The sequence below is a fragment of the Rhea pennata genome, chromosome 24 (assembly GCF_028389875.1).
Source record: "Rhea pennata isolate bPtePen1 chromosome 24, bPtePen1.pri, whole genome shotgun sequence".
Classification (NCBI taxonomy): Eukaryota; Metazoa; Chordata; class Aves; order Rheiformes; family Rheidae; genus Rhea; species Rhea pennata.
In genome coordinates this window covers 208,069-232,078 of record NC_084686.1, presented here as the reverse complement: position 1 = coordinate 232,078, position 24,010 = coordinate 208,069, and the positions used below count along the sequence as shown (strand labels likewise).

The 24,010-nt window shown below is 51.1% G+C and overlaps 1 protein-coding gene across 4 annotated transcripts in view; it reads left to right on the top strand.

Moving 5' to 3' along the window:
* Positions 1–21,410, top strand: part of BCL9L (BCL9 like) — an 87,920-nt gene extending 66,510 nt beyond the window's left edge. For 3 of the 4 annotated variants that reach the window (XM_062594694.1, XM_062594693.1, XM_062594692.1), the window contains exons 2-8: positions 7,437–7,800; positions 10,805–10,927; positions 13,573–13,783; positions 14,543–14,627; positions 15,090–17,472; positions 18,398–18,658; positions 20,073–21,410. In XM_062594694.1, coding sequence (XP_062450678.1) covers positions 7,500–7,800; positions 10,805–10,927; positions 13,573–13,783; positions 14,543–14,627; positions 15,090–17,472; positions 18,398–18,658; positions 20,073–21,232 — 4,524 coding nt within the window. In that variant the 5' untranslated portion in view covers positions 7,437–7,499 and the 3' untranslated portion in view covers positions 21,233–21,410. The remainder of the gene's footprint in view (positions 1–7,436; positions 7,801–10,804; positions 10,928–13,572; positions 13,784–14,542; positions 14,628–15,089; positions 17,473–18,397; positions 18,659–20,072) is intronic. The other variant, XM_062594695.1, reaches the window with a different exon arrangement.
* Positions 21,411–24,010: the final 2,600 nt, after the last annotated feature.

Below are 24,010 nucleotides of genomic sequence, written 5' to 3'. Positions count from 1 at the left end.
AGTACCTCTGGAAGGGATTGCTGGCTTTGCTCCATGAGCTGCTAGAAACTCTTATGCCGTGGTAACCTGCTGTGCTAAGACTTGTGGATAGCCATGCACTCCTGCATGTGGGGCATTGGGAGCTTGGGAGTTTCTTAAAGGTCTCTCACTGACCTGTCTCCAGCAGATCACCTGAGCTGGTATATGAAATAATTCCTAATTAACATCCCAGTGGAGCTGTGTGTGACTGTAGAGTAATGTCTGGCATATGTGGGGTTTCTGTGGGAATGTGCCAATTGGACTCAGATGCTGGAAGTGTCTGCAGACTCAGTGGTACACCTGGAGAGTCCCTGAGCGTGAGACAGGCTTTGGCTGGGGGTATGGAGTAAGCAGAAGAAGAGTGTGAGATACTGTTGATCCAGGGACAAGGAAGTGCTACAAAAAGCTCTTCTAACACCAATGGATTGAATTTGCAGCATAAGCAGGAGCAAGGTAGCAGGCAGAGCAGGAAATAAACAGGATTCCTGCTTCAGCTTCTCTTGCTCTCTTCTGCTGAGTCTCAGTTTCCACAAGTGTTACATGGGGACATCTGTCCCTAGGTGAAAGGGAGCACAAATCAGAGATTCTGTCCCATTAAAGATCTTTGGGACCCTTTTTCAAAGGGGCTGACAGCCCCTTTGAAATGTATTATTCCCAGGGCAGCTCCAAATGGCAGGACTAGAGGCTGTCAAAATTACTCTAAGAAATGTTAGGATTCAACAGTGTGTTAGGTTCTCTTTTAAAGCCATCCTATAAAGCTTGTGAGGATGTTATCTTTGCTCTTATTTACAAGGGCACAAGAAAGATGTAAGAAATGAACAGAAGACAGAGAAGGCCTTTCTGGGTGCTCTGTCCGGCAGTGTAAGAGCAAGGTAACTTCATGACATGTGGCACAGAAACAAATTAAAAACAGATGACTTCTGACAGTAAGGGTGTTGCCCTGTGGAATCCCTTCCTCATGATGTCTCTGAGTCCTGTTGAGCTCTTAGATTCAAGAAAGATTCAAGTGGGAATGCCCTTAACAACAATAACTGGGGTTAACTCTGTTTTCACTGGTGATACAAGTGCTCCAGCAAACGCTCCCTTACAGGGGTTAGGGAGACACTCCTGCAACTGCTGGGTTACTGCACAGTTCTTGATTGCTAAATAGTGTACTGGTTCGGAGCTGTGGTGTCAGGTTAGAGTGGGCTCCAAGGCTCATCAGGCTGTTAGAACCTTTCTCTGAAACTTGGCTGCATGACAGTAATCCTCTTTCACTACTGGTTTTGAGGGTTTTTGTTGCTCCCTGGAACAGAATCAAAATCCATTGAACACTTGCAGAAAGGATTGCTTTGGAACAACCATTTCCGCATGGGAAAGGTCAGATTTCTGATTCTGGTCTTGTTCTCGAATTAGAAACAATTCAAGAGTCCTGGACTTCAGAAATTTTGCTTCTAGAAAATTTGTCACAATCTTTGTCTCTGTGACATACTTTGACTTTAATGAAATAGCATGGTATTTCTGTGGAAGTGTTCCAGCCCTTTCTGTTGTTAACCCTGGGAGGAGTGATCATTGAGGAGTGGTGTGTTGGCCGCTATGTCTGCAATCTCATCCTCTCATCCAGAGCCGGAGTGAGATGTATTTGAAGAGGGGGAGCCAAGTCTTTCAGGGTCACTCATTTTGCTGACCCATGTACACTGTCTGCAGCCCTTGAGCTGGCTCAGGACCTCTTGTTTCAAAAGCGAGGACATTCCACTCAAGTTTGTGGGCTTATCCATTGGACGTTTTGGATCAGAGCTGTCCCAGGATCTCTGCTTGTGGGGTGAGTGAGTAGGTTATGAGCATAAGTGATGTGCTCAGAGGCTGTTTGCAGTAGAAACCTGTTTTTGTTGTCTCCTGGACTGGCTCATGGAGAGGGGCCGGATGACTGTTCCTGCTTGTTGCATCACTGTCGTGATCCATCTCCTCGTGTGTTGGGTGTTCACAAGCTTTGGGGCATGTCAGCACAGCTCAGAGGCCTGGATTCTGGTGTCAGCTGTGTTATGTGTAAGTCAGTATTTTTCTAGGTTTCTTGTAAGAGCTTGCTCCAGAACCTGAGAGGAGGGAGGTGCAGTGAAGCTCGTTCTTTTCTGGATCACTGTGATCCTGTTTTTTCTGCTTCCTCTTGTGCTGTTGTTTCCTTCGTGCTGGCTGGTGAGGCTAAGGGATGATAGCACTGCAGCAGTGTCTGCCTGCACTGAAATGTGGAAGCAGCAGGACAGGCAGATTGGCTGCTGAGAGGCTTGCCTGCCCCGCTGGGAGGGGTACGTGGGCTCTGCATTCCTGCGGCTGTGTTGGGAATCTGTGTTATCGCCCTTTTGGAGCAAGTAGGAGCGTGATTCACCAGAAGGTCCTCTGGGATTGCGGTGGGGTTTCAGGTTTCTTGAACTATCAGATAGCAATTCCGGGATTGAGAATATGTCAGACCAGTCTCTCCTCGCCTGGAGTTGCCTCCTCCCCCTCTGCTGTTGTGCAGGCTGTACCAGAGAAGACTTACTGAAAGCAGTTTTTGTTGTTTTGTTTTGGGGTTTCTTTTTTGCTAAGGTCTAAGTCTTTAATATAAAGCTGTGGCTTTTCAGATGTACCAGGCACAAATACTTTCTCTCTGCATTTAGATGTAGCACTTCCTTCAGCAGAGATATTTATTACGCCTTGCAAGCCTCCTCCTCCTCATGAGGTAGGCTAGGTTGTCAGCCTGTTTAATGATGGGGGAATCAAGGCACCCAGGAGCAACACATTTTGCTCAAGGTCACTAGTGGAATCAGTGGCAGTCAGGGGTAGAACACAGGAGTCTTGGCTCCTTACTTTAACCACTGGGAATTAAATTTGCTATTGTCTTTAAAACTGCTGGGCTGCAGTGGGCGTGCTGCTCAGTTACAGAGGGAGCCAGATTTCTGTGCAATCTCCTTTTTGTTGTGTTCTTTTTTGAGATGTTCTAGATCATTTGTCTCCCTGTGTCAGTGTATCTACTTTCTAATTAATTATTTTCTGTGGCCCAGCTATGTGGCATGTCTACTGGAATCTAGTTTGAAGGGGTGTGAGTGAGGAGCTTGCAGCAAATGATTCCCATCAGCTTACTGCAACCCCCAGCAGATGGAAGGCTGGGGTGGATCCCCACTATGCATCTTCAACAGGATCCAACTGTTGCTACTCCTGAAAGTGCTGCACAATCTGCAAGCAGTTGCTTGTGGCCTTTGTCCCATTAGACTTTACAAGGAAAGTGTGGTTAGTCTCAGTTAAAACTGAAGTGGGAGAACTTCCCGAGGGAATCCCTGCAGGTTGAACCAGGGCCCCCAGCGAGTTCTGGGTGGCTTTCCGTGCTCTGAGTGGCTGAGGCAGGGTATATATGTACTCCCTGGGGCACCAGCCCACCCCCAAAGTGAAGGAAGAAGGAATTGAACTAGATGCCCCAAAAGCAGGACATTCTGGAATGTCTTCGCAGGGACCAAGGCTTGGCTGCTCTTTGGGCAGTACCTGAAGGTCTTAATATGGTGACTGCTTGTATCTGCCTTCCTGAATGGAGTGTCTAGTTGAGCTTTATCCAGGCTGCATAAGAGGGGTGCATAGGGGAATGCATCTGGATGTGGCTGTCCACGTGTCAGTCCATGAATGAAATGCTTTTGATAGTGAAATTCCGTGATAGGTTGAATGGAGGGTGGTATAGGAGGATGTAACAGGTTGGCATGTGTGGAGGGAAGAGTCTGTATTTATCATAACTCTTCACTAAACACAACTTCCTTGTCTGTGAAGCGATTGTTCAGTGTTGCTAAAAGGAGTGAGTTTCCGTAAGGGCTGCTGCACTGGCTGTGGATGCCATTCACAGAGATCTTTTGCCCTCGTTTGAGCTGCAGGGTTGAACTGTCGCCAGAACTTTCAATTAAGTCAGGTCATCTCTGCTTGGGTACAGAATATGAGAGCTCTCCCAGCACTATGGCTTTCCAAGAGAGGGGAAGAGGGGCAAGAGCCTGACCAGTGAGTGAGTGGCATTTTCTCCAAGCAGCCCATGCCCTGGAGTTGGTATTGCCAGCCCCAGCTCCCACGGTTCCTGCTCCTCTCTTGAGGGGTACTCAGTGATTAAATAGTTCTGCTCTTGTCCTGGGTGACCGTAACTGCTGAAAGTGCTGTGGTTATTATCGGGACTTTTGAGAGGGGCCTTCCTGCTTCTGACTTGTTCCTTGATGAATGAATTGTGCCTGAAAACTGGAGAGATGGTAGGTACATCTTGAGCTTTCATCTCTGGATTGTGCAGCTTTGCCCTAGCAGGGTCCAGGTTTTCTTTCTCCTTCCCCAGTGTACTCACACGCCCTGCTGTGCCATGCTATCGTTGGAGTGCACAGCAATGTTGCTGAGCATATGTTTGGTGAAGCACTTTGGGATCTATTTTGAATGAAATACTGTGTTCGTGTAGGTGTGCCTCAGGCAAACTTGGATCCCCTAGCCTGTAGGGGATCTGGATAGTGCTGACAGCACTTCCTGGGGGTTATCAGTCTAGCAGCGTCCTTGTGTTAGTGAGCAGTTTGTGAGCCTCTGGCCAGCAGTGCAATGTGTTGCAAAACTTGCCAAGTGTGGGAATGGTCAAGCAGCAGGCAGGGGCCCTGAGCCACCAGCATCAGGAGCTGCTGCAGTGCTTGTCTTCTGGAATGTTGTGTGGCAGCAGCCTCTTCCAAAGAGGGTGAAGGCTCCCTGCGGCTGGCCAGCCAGAGGCTGCAGGCAGCCTGTGTGCTTAATGCTGCAGTTTGTGGCATATGGACCTTCTCCTCCTCCCTGCTTGCCCTCTCTGTGTCTCCTTCCCTGCTCTGTTCCCCTCCCCCTGCAAGCAGTTCGGCAGCAATTGGGCAGGCACTGGGACGGCAGCTCTGACATAAATCTCTCCTGGTGTGGAATGAGGGGTATAAATATCCAGAGAGTGATGTGATCTTTCCAGCTGCTATTAATAGGTCCCTAGAGAACAAGAGCAAGCGAGCGAGACTGGCTGACACTTAAAGGGCTAGCAACTCCCTTATGTGCTGTGAAAATTAATCAGCACCGCGCCTCGCTGTCTTCCTCCAGGCTAGAGCAGAGCCCTCAGTGAAGTGTGTGGAGGAGGCGGAGGAGGAGGGAGCAACTAACGACTTGCTAGTTAGGAAGCAGCGATAGGCCAAGCTGTGCACGAATGATCGCACTAACTAGCTAGGAATGCTTGGGCGGGCTGTGCAGCAGTGCTACTCTTGCGGGCGGGTTTTGCTTTGTGCCAGCTAGCCGCTGGCTCAGCCTTACCTTGCAGGGAGGCAGGTGTCGAGATGTCCATTTGACTGTCAGAGAACTCACTGGGTTAACTGATGGCAGGGTGCAGCCTGTGCCTTGTGGTGATTGCCATTTTTCAGAGATTATGGGTCTGCAAAGTGTGGTTTGCTCTTCGGTTGTGTTTTGTTCTGGGTATGTTCTTCCCTAGCTGTACGAGCACTTGGCTTTTCCTGATGGTATGTCTTCAGGTCTGCTTTTAGCAGCTCAGAAGCAGTATGAATCCTACTGCAGAGCTATTTCAGTTCTATTTAGAGACTTGGGGTTTGGTCTGGAGCTGGTGCTTCCTGTCCCTGTATGGCAGGAAGACCTGTGTGCAGTGCCTGGCCTGCTCAACACACTTGAAGGGAGCAGACTGTGGGCTCAGTAACCACTGTGCGCTGGGAAACTTGTCTGCCTATGCAAGGAAAAGGTTCTTGAGTGTGTTGAGGGGGTATCATGCAAAGCATGTAGCAGAAGTAAGGAAGCAAAATAATATATCAGCTTGCGCAAATAGCGGGTTTGCAATGTCCTTCCTCGCCCCACTCACTAGGAGGTAAAGATGCCTGTGACAGGTAGCAGGGCTGGGGGATGTCTCTGCAGCTTCAAGGGCAGCATCTTGAGTAGTGAGGAAGCTGTAGCAGAGGAAAGTGAGACTCTGATAAAGGAAGAGCTGAAGTTCTCTAACTGAAGAAAGCTCAGGAGCAGTTCTGGCAGGTATATGCTTCATTCTGTGCTAAGGTTATCTGAGAGAAATTACTTGGTACAGGCTGGGAAAATGGCATGTCTTAAGAGCAGTGTTCTGAAGGTCAGAGATAGGGGCACTAAAGAGAGGTCTTCTGCCCATTCTTGTGCCCCCCTAAAATGAAGCTGAATAATGTCTTACACTGGAGTTGCCTGTTCTGTACTGAATAAAACTCCTTGCAGGATGTAGGAGGTCATAAGCCAGGAATGATGCACACTGTTACCAGGGTTGCTTGTTGAATTATGGGTTGGCAGCAGCCCTCCGGAACATGCCATGCACTCAGATGATGTGGAGCTATGTCCCAGTCATCTGTAATGCCCATGAAGAGCTCTGTGGGAAAGAGTCCCAGTGCAAGCACAAGAAATTCTGTTAAGGCATACAGATGCTGCAAAAAGTCCTACTGTGGTATTTCTCAGCTACATGTACTCTCTCCATCCTATATGCACTGCGTGCATTGCCCTAACCTCGTCTTCCCTGAAATGCTCTGCCTCAGCCTGTAGGGCTATTCAGAGAGCTGGGCTGGGTCTGGAGCAGGAGAGCCTCACCCTGTTGTCCCAGCAGGCCTATGGTATGTTGCATCATCCTGCTGTGCTGAAAGCTCTGGTGGAGATAGGAGCTCCCCCATCCAGGAGTCAGGACAGTCCCTCAGGCCCCCGAGGGAGACGGTGATGCTGCTTAGGTGGCAAGTGCCCTCATGCCCTGGTCACCCTTTGCCTTGTAACCCACTGCCTTACCTTCTTCTTCTCTTCAGGCTTCTCATCTGCTGAAGAGAGTCCTCCTGCTGCTTCAAGTCCTCTTAGTTCTCCTCTGTCCCTTCTGAGCTTCTGCTCCGTAGGCTTGTATCAAGACCAGTTTCTGTCTTCACAGTTATCTTCTGCGTGTTTCACGGAGCAGAGGAAACTAACGTAGGGCACCTGTGCTTGGGGTGGCTGGACATCAGAAGGGGGCCCTGAAATCGTAAGGGCACCACATTTCTGTTCAGAGTCACAAAGTTGTTTGAACTCTGGAAACACCTGCAAAATAGCACTCAGGATTCTTCCACTCCCCAATGGGCAAAGCTGGCATGAAGTACCCTAATCTAGTCATGATGTCCTTGTTAGTGATGGCTCTCATGTCTGTGCCTTTGAGCACTGGTAAATCTGTCTTCACTGGATGCAAGTTACTGCCTGCGCTCGTGCAGCTAGCTGTGAAGCAGGATCCTCATCCTGCTCAAACAGGCCAGGCCTAGTTCTTAGACTGAGCTGCTCTGGGTTCTGCTTTGCTGAAAGTTTTACCTAACTGTGCCAAAGCAGCAGCCCCAGTGCCCTGAGTGCCCCAGCTCCTGGGCAGTGCTGCCCATGGAGCTGGGGGAGCAGGCAGGGGTGCTGTGGTCACTCACTGCCCTCTTCTCTTGCAGGTTTCTGACCAAAGGGCCTGGGAGCTCCCTCCACTGGCGCTGTGGGAAGCTTTAGCCAATCAAATGCACCCTGACAACAAACTGCCCAGCCATGGCAAGGCAGGCAGCAGCGGTGCCCCAGCCCAGCACCACAACGTGAGCCAAGCACCCACCTGCAGCCTGGGCTCTAAGGGTGTGGGGGCAGGCAGCCATGGCAGCAAGGCCACTCAAATCTCCCCTGGCAACTCTGGACTGAAAAGCAGCCAGAACACTGTCTCAAACTTTGGATCCTTGAAGGGCAAAGTGAAACGGGAACGAAGCATCTCAGTGGACTCAGGAGAACAGCGAGAAGCCAGCACCCCTTCCCTGGACACTGAATCAAAAGGTAATGCTCCCTTAAACCTTGCTTCAGCAACTCACTTGCTCAATTACTCCAGGCATCCTGGCAGACCTGGGATGGGAGCGCCTGTGAGCACCCACTGCCTCTTGTGTTTCTGTACTGCTGCTTCCCTCTGGGCTTGTCTTGGCTGCCTGTTCTTCTGCATCACTGCTCGTCACATCCACAGTTTCAGGACCAGAGTAGCTGAACTCTTGTCTTTACTGTGTTTCCATGTTATTTCCTACAACATGCTGAGAAGCTGGGACTCTGTTTTTCACGAGCTGCTCTGGCCTCATAAGCAGGATTATGGTTCACTGAAACTGTACTGAACGCTCCTGCTCTATAATGTACGGACTTTTGATTTAGGATTGAGTTTTGTTGTTTTCTGTCTCCCTGCTGTTGACCAAGCGCTGCCTTTGTGGTGTTCTTGCAACTGCCCAATTACCCAGTCGTGGTTAGTGAGGAGGTGCTGTAAGGGTCGCTGTCAGAACAGTTTTGTGGTTTTGTCAGCAATGGATGACTCTTGTGTCAAATCACATGGTTTCTGGAAAAAGGCTGAGTCAATACTTGCAGACTCTTTGGCTTCCCTGTCATAGCTAGTCTTGCCTGTAGCTTCTTAGGTTCCATAGAGCTCTGTGCCCAATGGCTGCATGTGACATTTCACAACAGAAAATGCAGGATGTCTCTCCAGGTAGTTGTCAGAGGAGAAATGCCAGCAGTGTCCTCAGTTCTGTCCAAGACTCGCACCTGGTCACATGAAGTTGCCGTCCCCAAAAGCAGCACTGCTACTCTGACCCATAGCCCCAAACCATTTGGTTTCACAATCAAAGCCACGCTGCCCGACGGGCTGAGGCCAGAGCCATGCTGTGGAATAAAGAACAGAACATACTCAAACAGACTTCCTGCCCCCAGGAAATGTTTCTTTCTGATTGTGTTGGGAGGTTAGTGAATGCCATGGAACACAAGCATTTGTAGTGTTATCTTAATACTACCTTGCAGCCCTGACTCCTGCAGGAAGATTATTAAAATTAGTTGATCAAGGAGTCTGAATTTCCTACATTCCTGCCATAGTTCACTGATATGTCGTGTGGATATGGCCTGTAAACCACTAGATGATGTAAAAAGGGCAGCGATACAGTATCGTTACCCTCCCTGAGACCCTGGATGCCTTTGGGCAAGTTGCTTCCTTTTTTGAGCCCTACCAACACCACACATGACATGAGAGGAGCACCTGGGTTTACCCAGGTCAGCAAGACCTCTGCCTGATTGATGCCTTCAAAGGGCAGAGGCTGTGTCCCCTGTTCCTGCAAAGAATATGAAGATGCCCTTCCACTTTCAGGTTTTAATTCTTAAATCACAGGCCCCTGAGAGTTACAGGTAATGTCAAAAGCCCTCCTGTTCAGAACAGTGGTTGGATGTGTCCTGTGCTTGCAGACTCCGTCCAAAGACTAACAACTGCATCTCATTCCAAGTTGCTGGGTCTCACAGAGGAGACTCGCTTGCGCTAGCTCTGATGAGTAGGTGCCCAGACTTAACAGATGCTTCAGGTCCTTTATCAGGGCTCGGCAGATGTCAGTGCAAAGGCTTCCCATCCAGCACATCCATGCTGGATTGGCAGAGTGAGCCCTCAGAGCAAACTGGCAGGCGGGGATCACCTTTGCCACGTCTTGCTGCATGTTTGATGGGAAAACACAGACATGACAGAACATGAAGAGACCAGTCACTTTCCTGACTTGCTGGGAAATTTGTAAATCCACACGGGCAAGAAACCACTTGCAAATCAAAAAACACAGCTCTGTCCAGCACAGCCTGTGTCTGCTGGCTTGGCCAGCAAAGCAACTCTGTTGCGAGTGTTCCCCACAGTTGTGTGCTCGTCCTACCTCTGTTTTAATTTTGCTCTGTTTTGGAGTCTGTCTTCCTTCACTTACAGTGTCAAGGATGCGGACAGGATGAGTACTCTTGCTGTTTAATGATCTTTTTCCCTGCTGGCTGCTATCTGAAGCCTTTGGCCAGGCCAAAAGACAGAGCATCTCACTGCTGAATCTAGAGACCGGTGCATTTCTGTGCCTGGCTGGGAGGAGGGATGCTTATGAACATAGGAGTGCAGACCTGCAGAGGCAGCAGAGCTAAAGCAAGTGAAGGAGAGGGCAGGGAGGAGGCTGAGGAGGTATGCGTGAGTGCTGACTATCAGTGCAATGGGGAGCTGTAGGATTTAGTGTTTGGCTGGTGCGAGGCAGGGCAAGCCGCTGGGAGGTCCCTTCTTAGGAACTCTCCTGCTGGAGCAAGTAAGGGAAAGGGGGAGGGGACGCAGCAGCCCTCTAACAAACTCCATGCATGTCTGTTGTGCCAGACTGAGTTTTTGTGAATGGCAGACAGCTAGCATTGACGGTGCTTTCCCGTCAGCACTCCAGCAGGCACTCTGCCTCCCCTGGTGAGTGAGCGTCTGGGCTGCGGCTACAGGGTAGTTCTGGGGTTCCGGCTTAGCGGCTGGAGTCGTGACAAAGAATCTTGCACTGTTGTAGACAGCCATGGGGTAGCAGCTCAGGACTAACATGGGCTGCAGTAGGCCTCTGGAGAGCAGCGCCTCTGGCTGCGCTGGTGCAGCCTGGGCCTCTGACCACTGCAACCCAGGCCTTGCTGGAAGGATTGAGTTGCAGCTCTGCCCCAGGCGCTCGGAGCAGAGGAGGCCATGCTTCACCAGGAGCACACAGTGAGGACAGGCTCTGTGTGGAACCCTGAACTGCTCAGGGTTCTTGGCATGCCACAGGCCAGAGCGGCTCTGACTGCTCAGGAGACTGTGTCTCAGTGCCAGCCGGGATAGCTGTGGGATGCAGTTGGAGAGCCTGGGTTTAGACGAGTTCCAGGATGAGGACGCTGGCCTTTGCATACTTGCACCTTAGCACATTGTGCTTCCCCGGCTGATTTCACAAGGGTGCAGCTTGCAGCTGGGCAGGGCCCCAGCCTGTGGCCAGGTTTCTGCAGCCCTTCTGATAGTTCTGTCACATTGCAGGTGAGGTGGCTCCCCGTAGCAAGCGACGGTGCGTGCTGGAAAGGAAGCAGCCGTACAGTGGGGATGAATGGTGCTCTGGACCAGACAGCGAGGAAGACGACAAGCCTATCAGCAGTGCACACAGTGAGTGTCCACCTCCTTCACCAGCCCAGGAACTTGAATAAATTCATGTCTGATCTGCAGCTCAGCAGAGCACATGGCCAGCTCTGCCCATGTGTGCTGACTTGGCTGGAAGCATGGTGTAGCAGGCTGTGGCAACTGGTGGTCATTGTCCTATGAGAAGGTTTGGGGCCATTTGGTGAGGTGTGGAACATGTTTTGCAGAGGTGCTGCTGAGATGCAGGAGGGAGGATGTTGGACTTGGATGTCCTTGCTGTCTTTTTCTCTGGCCACACCAGCAGCAGGAGAATGGTTATCTTGAGACTGTGCCTGGCTTGGTTCCACTGTGGACCAGGCACACACACACACCTCCCTTGCTCACACTGTTAGCCAGACTGTGCAGCATGTGTTGCCTGTGTCTCAGCAGCAGCTCAGTCCTCATCCTTGGTGGTCCGTCTGGCCACCCACCCGAGTCTCTGCAGCTGTATGTTAGAGGCAGCTGAAGCTAAAGGGGCACTCAGGTTCTTGACAAGTGTTCAGGCAGGGCTGAGCTAGCTGAAGCACACAGCGAGTTCTTTCAACTTCCAGCCAACGCTTGTAGTTCAAGCTCAGCTCATCCCAAAGCCTTGACTGATCTTTTATAACTCTTTGGGGAACACTGAAATTCTATAAAGGCTTTTGTGAACTTTCAGGATCCAGTTCCTTCAATTCCATCTCCTCCTATTCACTGGAGTTCAAGATGTTAGAAAGACCGTGGTTATTTCTTTCTTTGTGGAAGCCATGCAGTTCAACAATGCAGCAAGCCAGCAAACGTGCATATTTTGTGAGTGTTTTGGACTGTAGGTCTCTCGTGTTTTCCAAAAGCATCAGAACTCCTTGATTTGTTGCATCTAGAATTCAATTAGCTTTCAAACTGGAGAGAGGGAGAGTCTTCTGAAACCACGATGCAAGGACTGTGCAGTTGATCCTTACTGATTCACCTTTCCTGATCTTGCCAGGGCTCCCCTAGTCAATAGGGAGGTCAATAGGTATTTTTCCCAGCCACGAGAGAAGAAAAAGCTGGAGTTGTCCCCCTGAACGTTTTATTTTGTTCTGTCCTCATCTCTATTAATCTGTCTCCTGAGGTGTGAATCCAGCTTACAGTAACACAATTTGTTATATTGCTAACAAATCATGAAGCAAAAAAATTATGAATCAGGACGGCTCCCTAAGGCAGAGGGTGTGTTTCTTCTAGATCTGCATTTTTTTTCTGAACTCCAGACTTAATAACCAAGAACTCAATTTTATTGACCAAACCTACAGTTTAACCCGAGCACCTCAAGTTGTTATCTCTTCTGTAAAGACTTTTGTAGTCTGGGTATTGCATCTTGATGACTTTGTTGTATAGGTTCTTATAAAATCTGCCTGTTTGAAATCTGTGGCTATCACATGCAGAGACTTAGAACAATGCGGATACTGCTTACAAGGCCTTCAGATGCCTGGAGAGCAGCTGTAGCCGGGGAAGGTAACTTATGCAAAACAGAGGACCCTGTAAAACCCTGTTGAGGTCAGCCTCTGTGCCTGACACTGCACTGGAGCCATCTTCTCCAGGGTGTCTCCTTCTGATTTTCTGAACCGTTCACGAGGGCCAGATTGGAAGTGAGGACTGTTGGACCCTACCACCAATTTGTTGTGTAACTTTGGGCTAGTTGCTTCTGCTCACCGGCTCAGTGACCGCACTCGTGGGAAAGGATATCACCACCTCCCCTTTACAGCCTGCTTCAAGATCTGCCTGATTAGAGCTGGGCAAGGTGGGATTGTTGAGGAGCAAGGCCAGTAAGGAGGGAGCAAGTGAGTCCCCACAGCAGGCTTCCAGTGATATCTCTTCCTCTTAACTACTGCTTTGCCAGGGACTGACTGTTGATGTTAATGTTCAGTGGGTCTGCGGTGAGGTAATTGCTGAGGTGCTTGTAGGGCAGCAAATGGAACTGGCTTGGTGGGGTGCAGTGTGTGTCCATGAGAGAGCCTTTGTGCACGTGTGTGTGTGTGTGTGAGGGGCTATGCAAGAGGGAAGTGCTGAATGCTGCTATTAATTACAATGCTTATTAGTATTAATTAAGGATATTATTAAATAATTGATGATTATTAATAATTAGCACTCCAGTGAGTAGCATCTCCCCTTCCCCCTGCTACCTGGGTTTTTGTGGCTGTGGCTATGGAAAGAGAGATGAGATGAGCCTTGGCCACCCAGTGCTGAAGGGGAGACAAGGGGAGTCGCTGGGCCCTTAGGGCTCCTGGGGGGCAGTGGCCACCCAGGCAGTAGGGACTGCTGGTCTGGTGCTGCCATCTACCGGTGCTGGGAACGCTGAGCACCAGCCCCTTGCCAAGACAGGCAGTGGCCTTTGCTCTGCCTTAGGGAAGTGTGTTGCAGAAGTAGCACCCTGACACCCAGAGCATAGCCCTTTGTCATACCCAGCTCTACCATCCCCACAGTCTCTGCTGCAGCCCCCATTCAGAGAAGAGACTGCTTTCTCTGCTGTGCCTGGAGGTCCCGCTACTCCGGCCTTCCTGGTTGCTTCGATCCCATCTGCTAATTCTCTTGGTGGAGATGGTGAGGCTGTTCTGCAGAGGCTGCTCAGGTTCTCTCGCTATGCTAGTTGTCCATAACTTTTGTTTCCTGTGCTCCCATAGATTGTAATGTAGCAGATCCTGCAATGTCCACAGCCTCGCAGCTTGGTCCAGGGTCCAACCCGCTACCAAACCTGAATGAGACCAGTTCTTCCAGTGCACCTCATGGTGCTGCCCCAGGCTTACGGCCGGACGGTGCAGGAGGCGGAGGTGGTGGAACGGGAAAACAGCCTTCACAGTTCGTTTACGTCTTTACCACGCACCTTGCTAACACGTAAGCAGTAAACTCTGTCCGTCTTCCACTAGTGTAGAACTGACCCGTCACAGCTGTCTGCTGCAGACTGCTCTTGACTAGAGGAGAGCTGGGCAGGTGCTGTGCCTCTTCAGTTGCGCTGAGCAGGTCCCCAGTAAGGTTCAGGAGGCTTGCTGGCAGCTGCTGCTTGATGGATGAACTTTGTCTGAAATGCACATTTCCTCCCAGCAATGCCAAGCAGAGCTTCCGGCATGGTGCACTGCAGAGCATATCTAGTCAGCATCTGTTTAAAAGATTTGTCCGTAGTGGTATGGACTGCTGGACTGATTTGGAAGCACCTAGGGGGGTAGGGTGCCATGACTAGTGCCGTGTAACACTTGATATTCTCAGCTCCGTTCTTCTCTTTTGCCTGGCATGGTCTCAGCCATGGAGCCTTAGGCAGACCAGTTGATTTTATAGCTCTTTGCTAGATCATAGAGTCTGTGTGGTAGATCGCAGAACACCTCTGCCACAGGTTCCCTCAGGGCAGCATGCAGCAGCAGGCATGAAGCAGAGCAGAGTGCCCAATGCAGGATGTGGGAAGAAGGAAGTTCTAAGGCAACTGATCTTCAATTGGAGATGCTCCCTGGGGCCTGAATAGGATGGATAGGAGGTCTTTGAGGATATTCCCCTTTTCCCACAGGACTGAAAAGCAGAAACGGGACCTGGGAACTGGAAGGAGGGAATGTGAATGGGACACAATGCTTGTCTGTTCTTGAGTGGTTTGTGTTCTCTCCCCAGAGCTGCAGAAGCTGTCTTGCAGGGCCGAGCTGACTCCATTCTGGCCTATCATCAGCAGAATGTCCCGCGGGCGAAGCTAGACCAGGTATACCAGCTGTGAACCGAATGCTTCTGTCGGCACACACTGCTGACTGATATCCGCTCACTTCTGACATGGCCATTCTCACCCTAAGCCCTCCTGGCTTAGCTGTGAAGGAAGGGCTTGTCAGAGTCCCCTTTCAGTGGTGTGAGAAGCTGCTTTTCGGCAGGACCTCTTTGGAGTGGTTCCTCCTGGCTCTCCTCCTGGAGACTCCTGGCTGCTGTCAGCTATGATAAATTTGGGATGGGGGCACTATATGTGGCCCTGCAACCATGTGGGCAGAACACCCACTTGTGCATTTCCATGGATCCCAGGACATGCAACCGGGCCTGCTTCTTCCTCACAAGGAATGGAGGCAGAACTGCCATGTGGCATGTTTCTGGGATAGAGTGGTCTCACACTGGGTAGAGGGAAGAACACCTGCCTAGAGTTTTTCCTGCTCACTTTGGCTTCCCCTTTCTCTGTCAGGCGCCAGTTCCTAAAGTGCTGGGGGTTACTGAGCAGCTACCGATTAACCCACCTGCTGCCAACACTCCGCAGTCCCAGCCGCCAGCACCGCAAGCTAGTCAGCCACAGCCACAACCTCCCCTGCCACAGCCTCCACCTCCACCTCAGACCATCAGTCAAACAGCTTTGCCCACGCCCAGTGCCCTGCCCCAGGAAGGGACAGGTGAGGATGTCCGGAGGGATTTGACTCCCAACTCTTTGGGGAACAACAGCAGCAGCAACCAGCCCGGAAGTAACCACCCAAATGCACCCACCGCCTCTGCCGGAACTATGCAGCCTGGGCAAGTGGACTCCTCTGCCACTTCCAGCTCTAGCCTCCTGGGGGAAGGCCCAGGCTCGGGGATGCCAGGAAATGGGCAGGCAGGCTTGGGCCCCAGAAACCCCATGAACTCAGAAGGGCTTTCTAAGGAACAACTGGAGCACCGGGAGCGCTCTCTGCAGACCCTGCGTGACATTGAACGTCTTCTGCTGCGCAGTGGTGAGGCTGAGCCCTTCATGAAGTCCAGCCAAAACACGGGCGAGAGTGGATCTGCCCCTCAGCCACAGGCTGCCCCTGCCCAGCCCCCTGCACCTCCCACCAGCATGAAGAAGTACGAAGAACCCCTGCAGTCCATGATTTCCCAGACACAGAGCCTGGGTGGCCCCAGTCTGGAACATGAAGTCCCTCATCACCCAAGTGCTGACATGGGGCAGCAGATGAACCTGATGATGCAGAGGCTGAACCAGGACAGCCTGACCCCAGAGCAGGTGGCCTGGAGGAAGTTGCAGGAAGAGTACTATGAAGAGAAGCGGCGGAAAGAGGAGCAGATCAGCATCCATGGCCGACCCATGCAGGAGATCATGATTCCACAGTCTATGGGAGGCATGATGATGCGTGGGCCCCCACCACCCTACCACAGCAAGCCTGGCGAGCAGTGGCCACCAGGGATGGGCAGCCAGCTGCGGGGACCCATAGATGTGCAGGACCCGATGCAACTGAGAGGAGGGCCACCCTTTCCTGGGCCACGATTCCCTGGAAACCAAATGCAGAGAGTCTCTGGCTTTGGGGGGATGCAGAACATGCCCTTGGATGCTCTTGGGCCTATGAATGCCATGCAGAGGCCAGTCAGGCCCAGCATGGGGTGGAGCGATGATATGCCTCCTATGGGAGGCCCTGGGAACTTTCCACAAGGCACCCTGCCCTACCCATCAGGGCAAGGTGACCCTGAAAGGTTCATGAATCCCCGTGCCAGAGAGGAGATCCTGCGGCATCAGCTGATGGAGAAACGCCCAGTGGCAATGCAGAGGCCCATGGGGATGTCCAGCAACTCCATGAGCCAGGGTATAGAAATGGAGAGGATGATACAGGCTCACAGGCAAATGGATCCATCCATGTTTGCTGGGCAGATAGCAGGGGACAACCTGAGCAGTGCCCCGATGGGAATGGAGTTTGCAGGCACCCGGGGGATGCTGAGCCCCCCTATGAGCCAGTCAGGCCTTCGGGACATGGATGCACCCATGGGCCCCAGCAACCTCAACATGAACATGAATGTTAACATGAATATGAACATGAACCTCAATGTCCAAATGACCCCACAGCAGCAGATGATGATGTCGCAGAAGATGAGGGGCCCTGATATGATGGCACACCAGGGCGTGAGTCCTGAGGAGCTGGCCAGGGCAAGGGCTCAGAACGGCAATGGCAGTGCAATGCTGGGGGGGGGGCAGAAAATGATGATTCCCTCCCAATTCCCCAATCAAGGACAGCAAGGCTTCTCAAGCGGACAAGGACCTTACCCCAACATGCCCCAGGAGTTGGGCAATGCCTCGGACATGTTCAGCCCTGAGCAAGGTGCCATGCCTGTTGGGAGCATCAGTGGCACAACCAGACTCAGCCACATCCCTCTGCCTTCAGCTTCCAATCCCACTTCCACGCAAGGGGGCAATCTGGCCAGCATGCACCCAGCACCTTCCCGGGGGCTGGGCCGCCGGCCTTCTGACCTCACCATCAACATCAGCCAGATGAACTCCCCTAGCATGGGCCACCTCAAGTCCCCCACGCTCAGCCAGGTGCACTCGCCACTGGTCACCTCCCCTTCTGCCAACCTCAAGTCCCCACAGACACCCTCGCAGATGGTCAGCATGCCACCTTCAAACCAGTCTGGGCCCCTTAAGTCCCCCCAGGTGATGAGCTCTTCACTCAGTGTCCGGTCTCCCACTGGTTCACCAAGCCGCCTGAAGTCTCCTTCTATGGCTGTTCCTTCCCCTGGCTGGGTGCCATCTCCCAAAGCCAGCCCTGGAGTCAGCCAGAGCAAGCAGACCCTCAGCATGAACTCATCTACTTCCATGGGAGGACTGGATCAGGGTATGCTGGTATCTTGTGCGCGAGTGTGCATATGTGCTTGTATTTGGAGTGTGTGGAGAGCCAGGATCATGGACCAAACAGCTTAACTCAAAGACCCCTTAAGATCAGCTCTGGCCACTTCCTGCATCTGTGGTTTCCATCCCCTAAATCTAGTCAGCTCAGACTGGTTGTGGTCTCACTTGTCAGCAGTAGTCTAGTGCTTTCTGTACCCTAGGAAACACATGCCCCTACTCTCTGTCGCCCTCTGCTCGCTTGGCTGCTTGATTCGGGCAGCCCAGAGTGTATTTGCAGCCGTTGCGGACTGGCACAACTGCGCAGTTTGTGTCCCGACAGTCAGCAGAGGTGACAGATATCAGCCTGGGGAGATGCTTACATGCAGGACAAGGTGCAGACACCATGGGAGTGATGTCGTTTATCTGAATGTTATAGGGACTGTGTTCTCAGTCGTCTGTCTTCCTGGTGGATTCTGCCACCCTTTTTTCAGGCTGTTTTTTTCCCCACGGTGTTTACGTCTAACCTGTGTGCCCCAGCAGGTTTGGGGAGATGCTCCTACTTATGTATGCCCATGGTTTATGTTCTCCCACTTTTCTTGAAGTAGATCTTTTTCCCAGGAGTCCAAATAGGGCTTCTCAAATAGGCGGAAGAGCAAACAGAGCAGCTTCTACTTCAGTCTCAGCTCATCTTCTGTGACTCTCAGGTAGTGAAAAATGTGTCCAAACTGGGAAGTCGAGAGCAGTTTAAAATGCAAGTCCGTTATGGTTCTGGAGCAGAGTCTCTGCACAGTTTTTCCTTAGAGTCCTGAGGGCTCTGTGTTTTACAGCCTCCTGTGATCACTGCAGCTCTAAGGAGAGAATGGGTTTGCTGTCTGACAGGAGCAAGCTGCAGTTTGTGGGTGGTACTAAGCTGGTCTCTTTCTTGCTTACAGGTTCTCTCCCTTCTGGGCCTAGAAGCAGTTCTTCCGCACCAGCCAGTAACACCTCTAGCACCATGAATCCCAATATGCCTTTTACTTCCTCTCCAGATCCATCCCCCTCCCAGAACCCCCTCTCGCTGATGATGTCCCAGATGTCCAAGTATGCCATGCCCAGCTCCACACCACTTTACCACAATGCCATCAAAACCATCGCCACGTCTGATGATGAACTGCTGCCAGACAGGCCTATGCTCCCACCTGGAAGCATGTCAGGTATGTACTTCTGGAACTAGGCTATAGAGAGGTAAGACTGTCTTGTGGGCATGAGCAGCCTGATGGACTACACGGAGGAGGATAGGGTAGTTGCAGAGTTAAAACAGGCATGAGAAGCTCTGTTCTCCCATTGACTTCTTGGTTAAATAGCTTAAATTTGCCCTCACTTGCCAGGCTGTCCACCAGCTTTCAGCTTGGGTGTACTGTTCAGAAAGACGTGACCCAATCTGGCATTCTGGATGCTCTCTTTGCCTGAGCTCTGAAAGTTCTTGAAACTACCTTTATCTTTTTGCATGCGTTGGCCCTGGATTTTCTCTGCTCTTGGAGACGTCCCGGGACTTCCAGGCAGATACCCATTGCTTGGAAACTCTGTTTTCTTCTGGAGGGCATGGCCCAGTGGGACAGGGGCACTCTGAAGAAGGTTTGGAAGTCTGATGGTTCTGAGCCCAGGTGCCTGCACAGGCAAAGCTGTGTCATAGCATAGTGTGAATCCTGCTCAGTTCTGATTTCAGAATGCAACAGCCAGATCTGCTTCACTAACTGGTGGTGCTGATGAGGACAGCTAGGCAAATGATTGTCTTTTATCACTTGGTGACTGGCCTAAAGGGGAATTCCAGCAGACTATGTCACTTAATTTGGGGGTTTTAAGCTGTCTGATGAACAGTTTTGGTGGTTTTCAAAATGAAAAATCAGCTTTTTGTCTCTTCTGCTCCAAAATACTTGGTTTGTTTGACCCCTAGACGTGCAAATGCACTTGCTCTGTCCTAAACCGAAGCTCTCTGCAAAGGCTATTCACTCTGCTATGTTGATGAGCACATTCCTTCCTCCAAGATAACACTTGTGTTGGGCTGCAGACTCTTTTGTCTTTCCCCTGCTTGCCACCCGAGGGCGTACAGTTACAGGGAGCTTGCTAGATTGCTAACCATCCACTCAGGCAGTGGTGGAGGGTCACTCCTTTGTGCTTTCAGGGTGGCTAAGTGCCGTGTTGAGATCCTCTTGTCTCCCTGTGGGGGGCTGTCTGGACATGCAGAACCAGCTGGAACTGTAAAATTAGTGTGCTAAGAGGACCACAGTGCCACCTGTACCTCACCTGTGTGTTTGGGTAACATCCCTGCAACTGTGCTGATCCCAGTCAGGCCTTGATGTCCTAACCATCTCTCTGTGGCAGCTCAGGAACAGATGAAGCTGTTACAACTCACTGGTGTTCACAGGCTCAGGGAGCAGGAGTTTGAGGCATTTCTCTCTGATCTTGGTGCTTTGCAAACCCTTCTGCCAGCCCCTTGCTGTGAATCTCACTTTGAGCTCAGGGCTTTTTGAGTAGAAATTCTCAACAGTCTTTGTGGGGTGTGGACTTTGCAGCCTTGAGAGATGTGTGGGCAGAGAGTTAATTTGTTTCTCTTTTTCCTCTCATTAGGTGTGACAGGGAATCAGACGAATCAACTGCACTTAAACTCAGTGGGGCCTGCATCCTCTCAGAGCCCCATGGGAATGAACCTGCCTGGTCAGCAACCTCTCTCCCATGAACCACCCCCCACCTCCATGATGTCGTCCCCAAACCCACTGGGCTCCAACATTCCTATGCACCCTAGTGCACCAGGGGCCGGCGTACCGCCCCAGAACCCCATGATGCTGCCCCCAGGGCCCCAGGACTCATTGAACCAGCAGTGTGGTCCTGTGCCGAACAGTTCACAGATGATTCCTTCCAACCAGCTCGTGTTCCCCCGCATGCAGCAGCCCCACAATGCCATGCAGTCTCCAGCAGGAGGTATGCCCATGGCCCCAGGAGGGGGAGGCGGCCCTGGAATGCAGCAGCATTATCCATCAGGAATGCCCTTGCCACCAGAGGACCTTCCCTCCCAGCAGCCCGGCCAGATGCCCCCTCAGCAGCACATGATGGGCAAGAACATCCCTCCTCGGATTGGAGAGCCGTATCCCCCTGTGCTTCCTGGGGTGGCCTCCGTGCTGAATGACCCTGAGCTCAGTGAGGTCATTCGCCCCACACCCACAGGTATTCCTGAGTTTGACTTATCCAGGATCATCCCATCAGAGAAGCCAAGCAGCACCTTGCAGTATTTCCCCAAGAGTGACAGCCAAGCACCCAAATCTCAGCCTTCCAACCTCCACCTCATGAACCTACAGAACATGATGGCTGATCAGCCCCCTGTGCGGCCAGGTATGAATGCCCCTAGCCTTCCAGGACAGCAGGGTGTGCAGAGGGGACTCAGCATGCCCATGTGCCATCCTGGACAAGTGCCCATGCTGGGCAGGACAGGCATACCACCCCAGCAAGGCATGATGGGCAACAGCATGCACCAGGGCATGATGTCTCCACAGCAGAGTCTGATGGCCCAGCAGAATTTCATGCTGATGCAGGCTAAGCAGAGGAGCATGTCTGTGTCAGGGGAGATGTATGCCCAGACAGGACACATGATGTCACCTCAGGGCTCTCTCATGGGGCCCCCGCCTCAGCAGAACCTAATGGTCACACACCAGATGAGGCAGAGAAGTGTCTCCCTGGACAGCCAAATGAGTTACATCCCCGGGCCTGGGAACATGGCAAACCTACCTTTCTAACCATGTCTGGCACACAGGGATGGGAAGGGGCAGGATCTGATTGTACAAACTTTTGTAAACCTTTCTTTGGGGGAGGGTTGGGGGCCAATGCCAGTGGAGGATGCCAAGTAGGGTGTTTTCATATTGGATTTGCCTCTATACAGAAAACCAGATGTGCAGTAAACTTGATGTGAATTGGGTTTCTTTTTCCTTTCTTTTTTGGGGGGAAGGGGATGGATGAATGGGGCGGGGGGGCTGTTAATTTTGAAACCCGAGTGGTGACCAGGGACTTCCAGACCCTGTGGCGGTTTGTAAAGTTTTCTTCCCCACCCTTTCAAGTGTTTTTTCTTTCCCTTCTCTCTCTCCTTTTTTTTTTTTTTTTATTTTTTTTTAAAGCAACCAAAATGTGCAAGAAGGTTTTTGGAACTAGCTGTAAATAGGTCGCTGGGAAAGGCAAAACTTGTGCTGGTTTTTAATTGTTCTGTATTTCTGTGTTTTAATAGAAGCCTCAAAACATGTTCAAAACAAAACAAAAAATAAGCTAAAGAAGACAATGTACAAGGGTTTAAAACTCTCCTTGGAGGAGGCAGGAGGATCTCCCAAGGGGTACGGGGCATTGAGAGATCGTGTTATAGAGCAATTTCTTGTCAAAGCTGTGTCATTCGTGCATCCAAACAGTCTGCATGTGCAGGGTGCATAGTTTCACACAGATCTTGGGCTCCTGTGGAGGCTGTGCTGAGTGCAAGAACTCACCCAGCCACTAAGGACCATCAGGAGTGTCAGAGCTGTGGCCACAATGAAATATCGCTGCAGAAATGTTGATTTGGCAGGGCAGAGGCAGTATACCTTTCAGTATATAGCTGTGGGGATACAACTGTCACTGCTCTGTGGGGAAGCTGCTGTGGCTGTGAGAGGAAGGATGCCAGCCATTCGCCTAGAGAAATGCTGAGAATCTGGTCTCTGCCAGTGACAACCTGCTGCGTGTGGAGGTCTCAATAAGCTGGCTCTTCTGTAGTCCCCTTCTTTTCCCTTCATACTGTGTGTCCTGTGGGCAGGGAGTATAGTGTGTAGGGATGGGTGGGCTCTGAGATGACCTGAATGATTCAGTCCTGTACTTGCAGGAGAAGCTAGTTGGAAATACAGCTCTTTTGCAGGCTTCCTACACCAATCCTTTCCCCCTCCATCATCCTAGGCAACACTCTATGTTCCTACTACTGCCACTGAATGGTCTCCCACGTCTTCCTCACACTTGTCCGTCTGTCCTCCTCGCGTGCTGTGTGCGCTCATGAACCATGTAGCTTGCTAGCAGGATGCGGTCAGCTTGCAGCAGCAAAGCAGGAACTTGGTCATTAGAAAAGCCAGGAGTTTGGTCAGACAAGAGTGGCATACCACCCTTCCGGTAGTCTGCCAGGGTTTCACAGGCAGTCTTTATAGTTTGCCCTGAGCTAGCTGCTGCTCTGTACTATGAAGATCTAGTTGTTGAAGATGGCCTGTCCCTGTGTGCTATGCGACATCTCAGTGTAATTGTTCTGTACAGTATCAGTTGTGTGGTGCTGAAAGTCATGAGCCAGCTTCTCCACAGGCTGTTTTGTGTTACTGGTAGAAGAGGCCAAGTTTGCGTTTCAGACTCTTGTTCCTAGGCTGACAGAAGAATGCCATCTGAGCACCTCGGGCTTTTCTGGATGTGCTCCACCCCTGGATGGCATCTGCCATTCTGTAAGGTCTTCCTGTGTGCAGCACTGATGTTTTTTTTTCCTGTGTTTATCCATTGTAGGGACTGAGGAGTTAAACACGTGCACTCACTCCTGCATGCACAGGATTTCAGTGGGGTTTCAGCCACGTGCACATTCCAGCACCGTGTACCCTGTGGGCATCCCACTGTGAACCAGGCATTTGATTGCCAGATGAACACCAGTTGGAGGGTTATCTCTGCAAAGGCATATTTAGCATACTACCTCTCTTATAGCGGAGTTCACCTTTCCCTGCTTCCGACCGCATGGAGGAGAGGGCTTTCCTAAAGAGACATAGTGAAGTAGTAAGGGAAAGCCAAAGCTTTTCATCATGCTACAAACTGTTAGAAAAGGCCAGTGGGTGCTGGAGTGTCATCCCAGTGGCTATGTGGATTAGATTTGTAACAAGATGGAGACACAAAGTCTAATTAGGAATATCTTGAAGTAGAGAGCATTAGTGGGTGGGAAGCATGGGTCCAGGTCTGAGAAGGGATGAAGGGATGTCACTCTGGTTCCTTGCTTTGTGTGGTTTGGTTGCTTAGGGTGTGACTGAGTAACATTGTCAAAGGTGGCAAAATAGGAACAACCCTGGGAAGTGCTCGTCCCCTGCCTTGACAGTTAGGAGAAAGAGGAATAATCTTCAGCACAGGCTAAATAAGTGTGCTTTGGACCTGACAATATATTCTCCATCCTTTCAGAGCGGGTGCTTCATGTGGGAGGAGCTGGCTTGAGCAGATGTAGCCTTTTTAAGCTCAACTTGCTTTAAAGGTACTGGCTGCTCTTGGCTGTGCTTTGGGATGCTGGCTGCTGGTATTTTCTCGTAAGCATCAAAATACCAATGCCAGCCCCCAACCTTGTCCATCACCCACCAGCTAGACTCGGTTAATTTTAAGCCATAATATTTTCTATGAAAATATTTTTTTTGTTTGTCTGTAGACAGCTGCTGTCCTGCTGTAGTCCTCTTCACCCAGCCCAACTGAGAACTTTGCCTGGGGCTTCCCATCTTCATTCGGGCAGCAGCCGTTTGTTTTCCCTGTGTCAGCTTGCAGGCTCAATACGCCTATGTGCA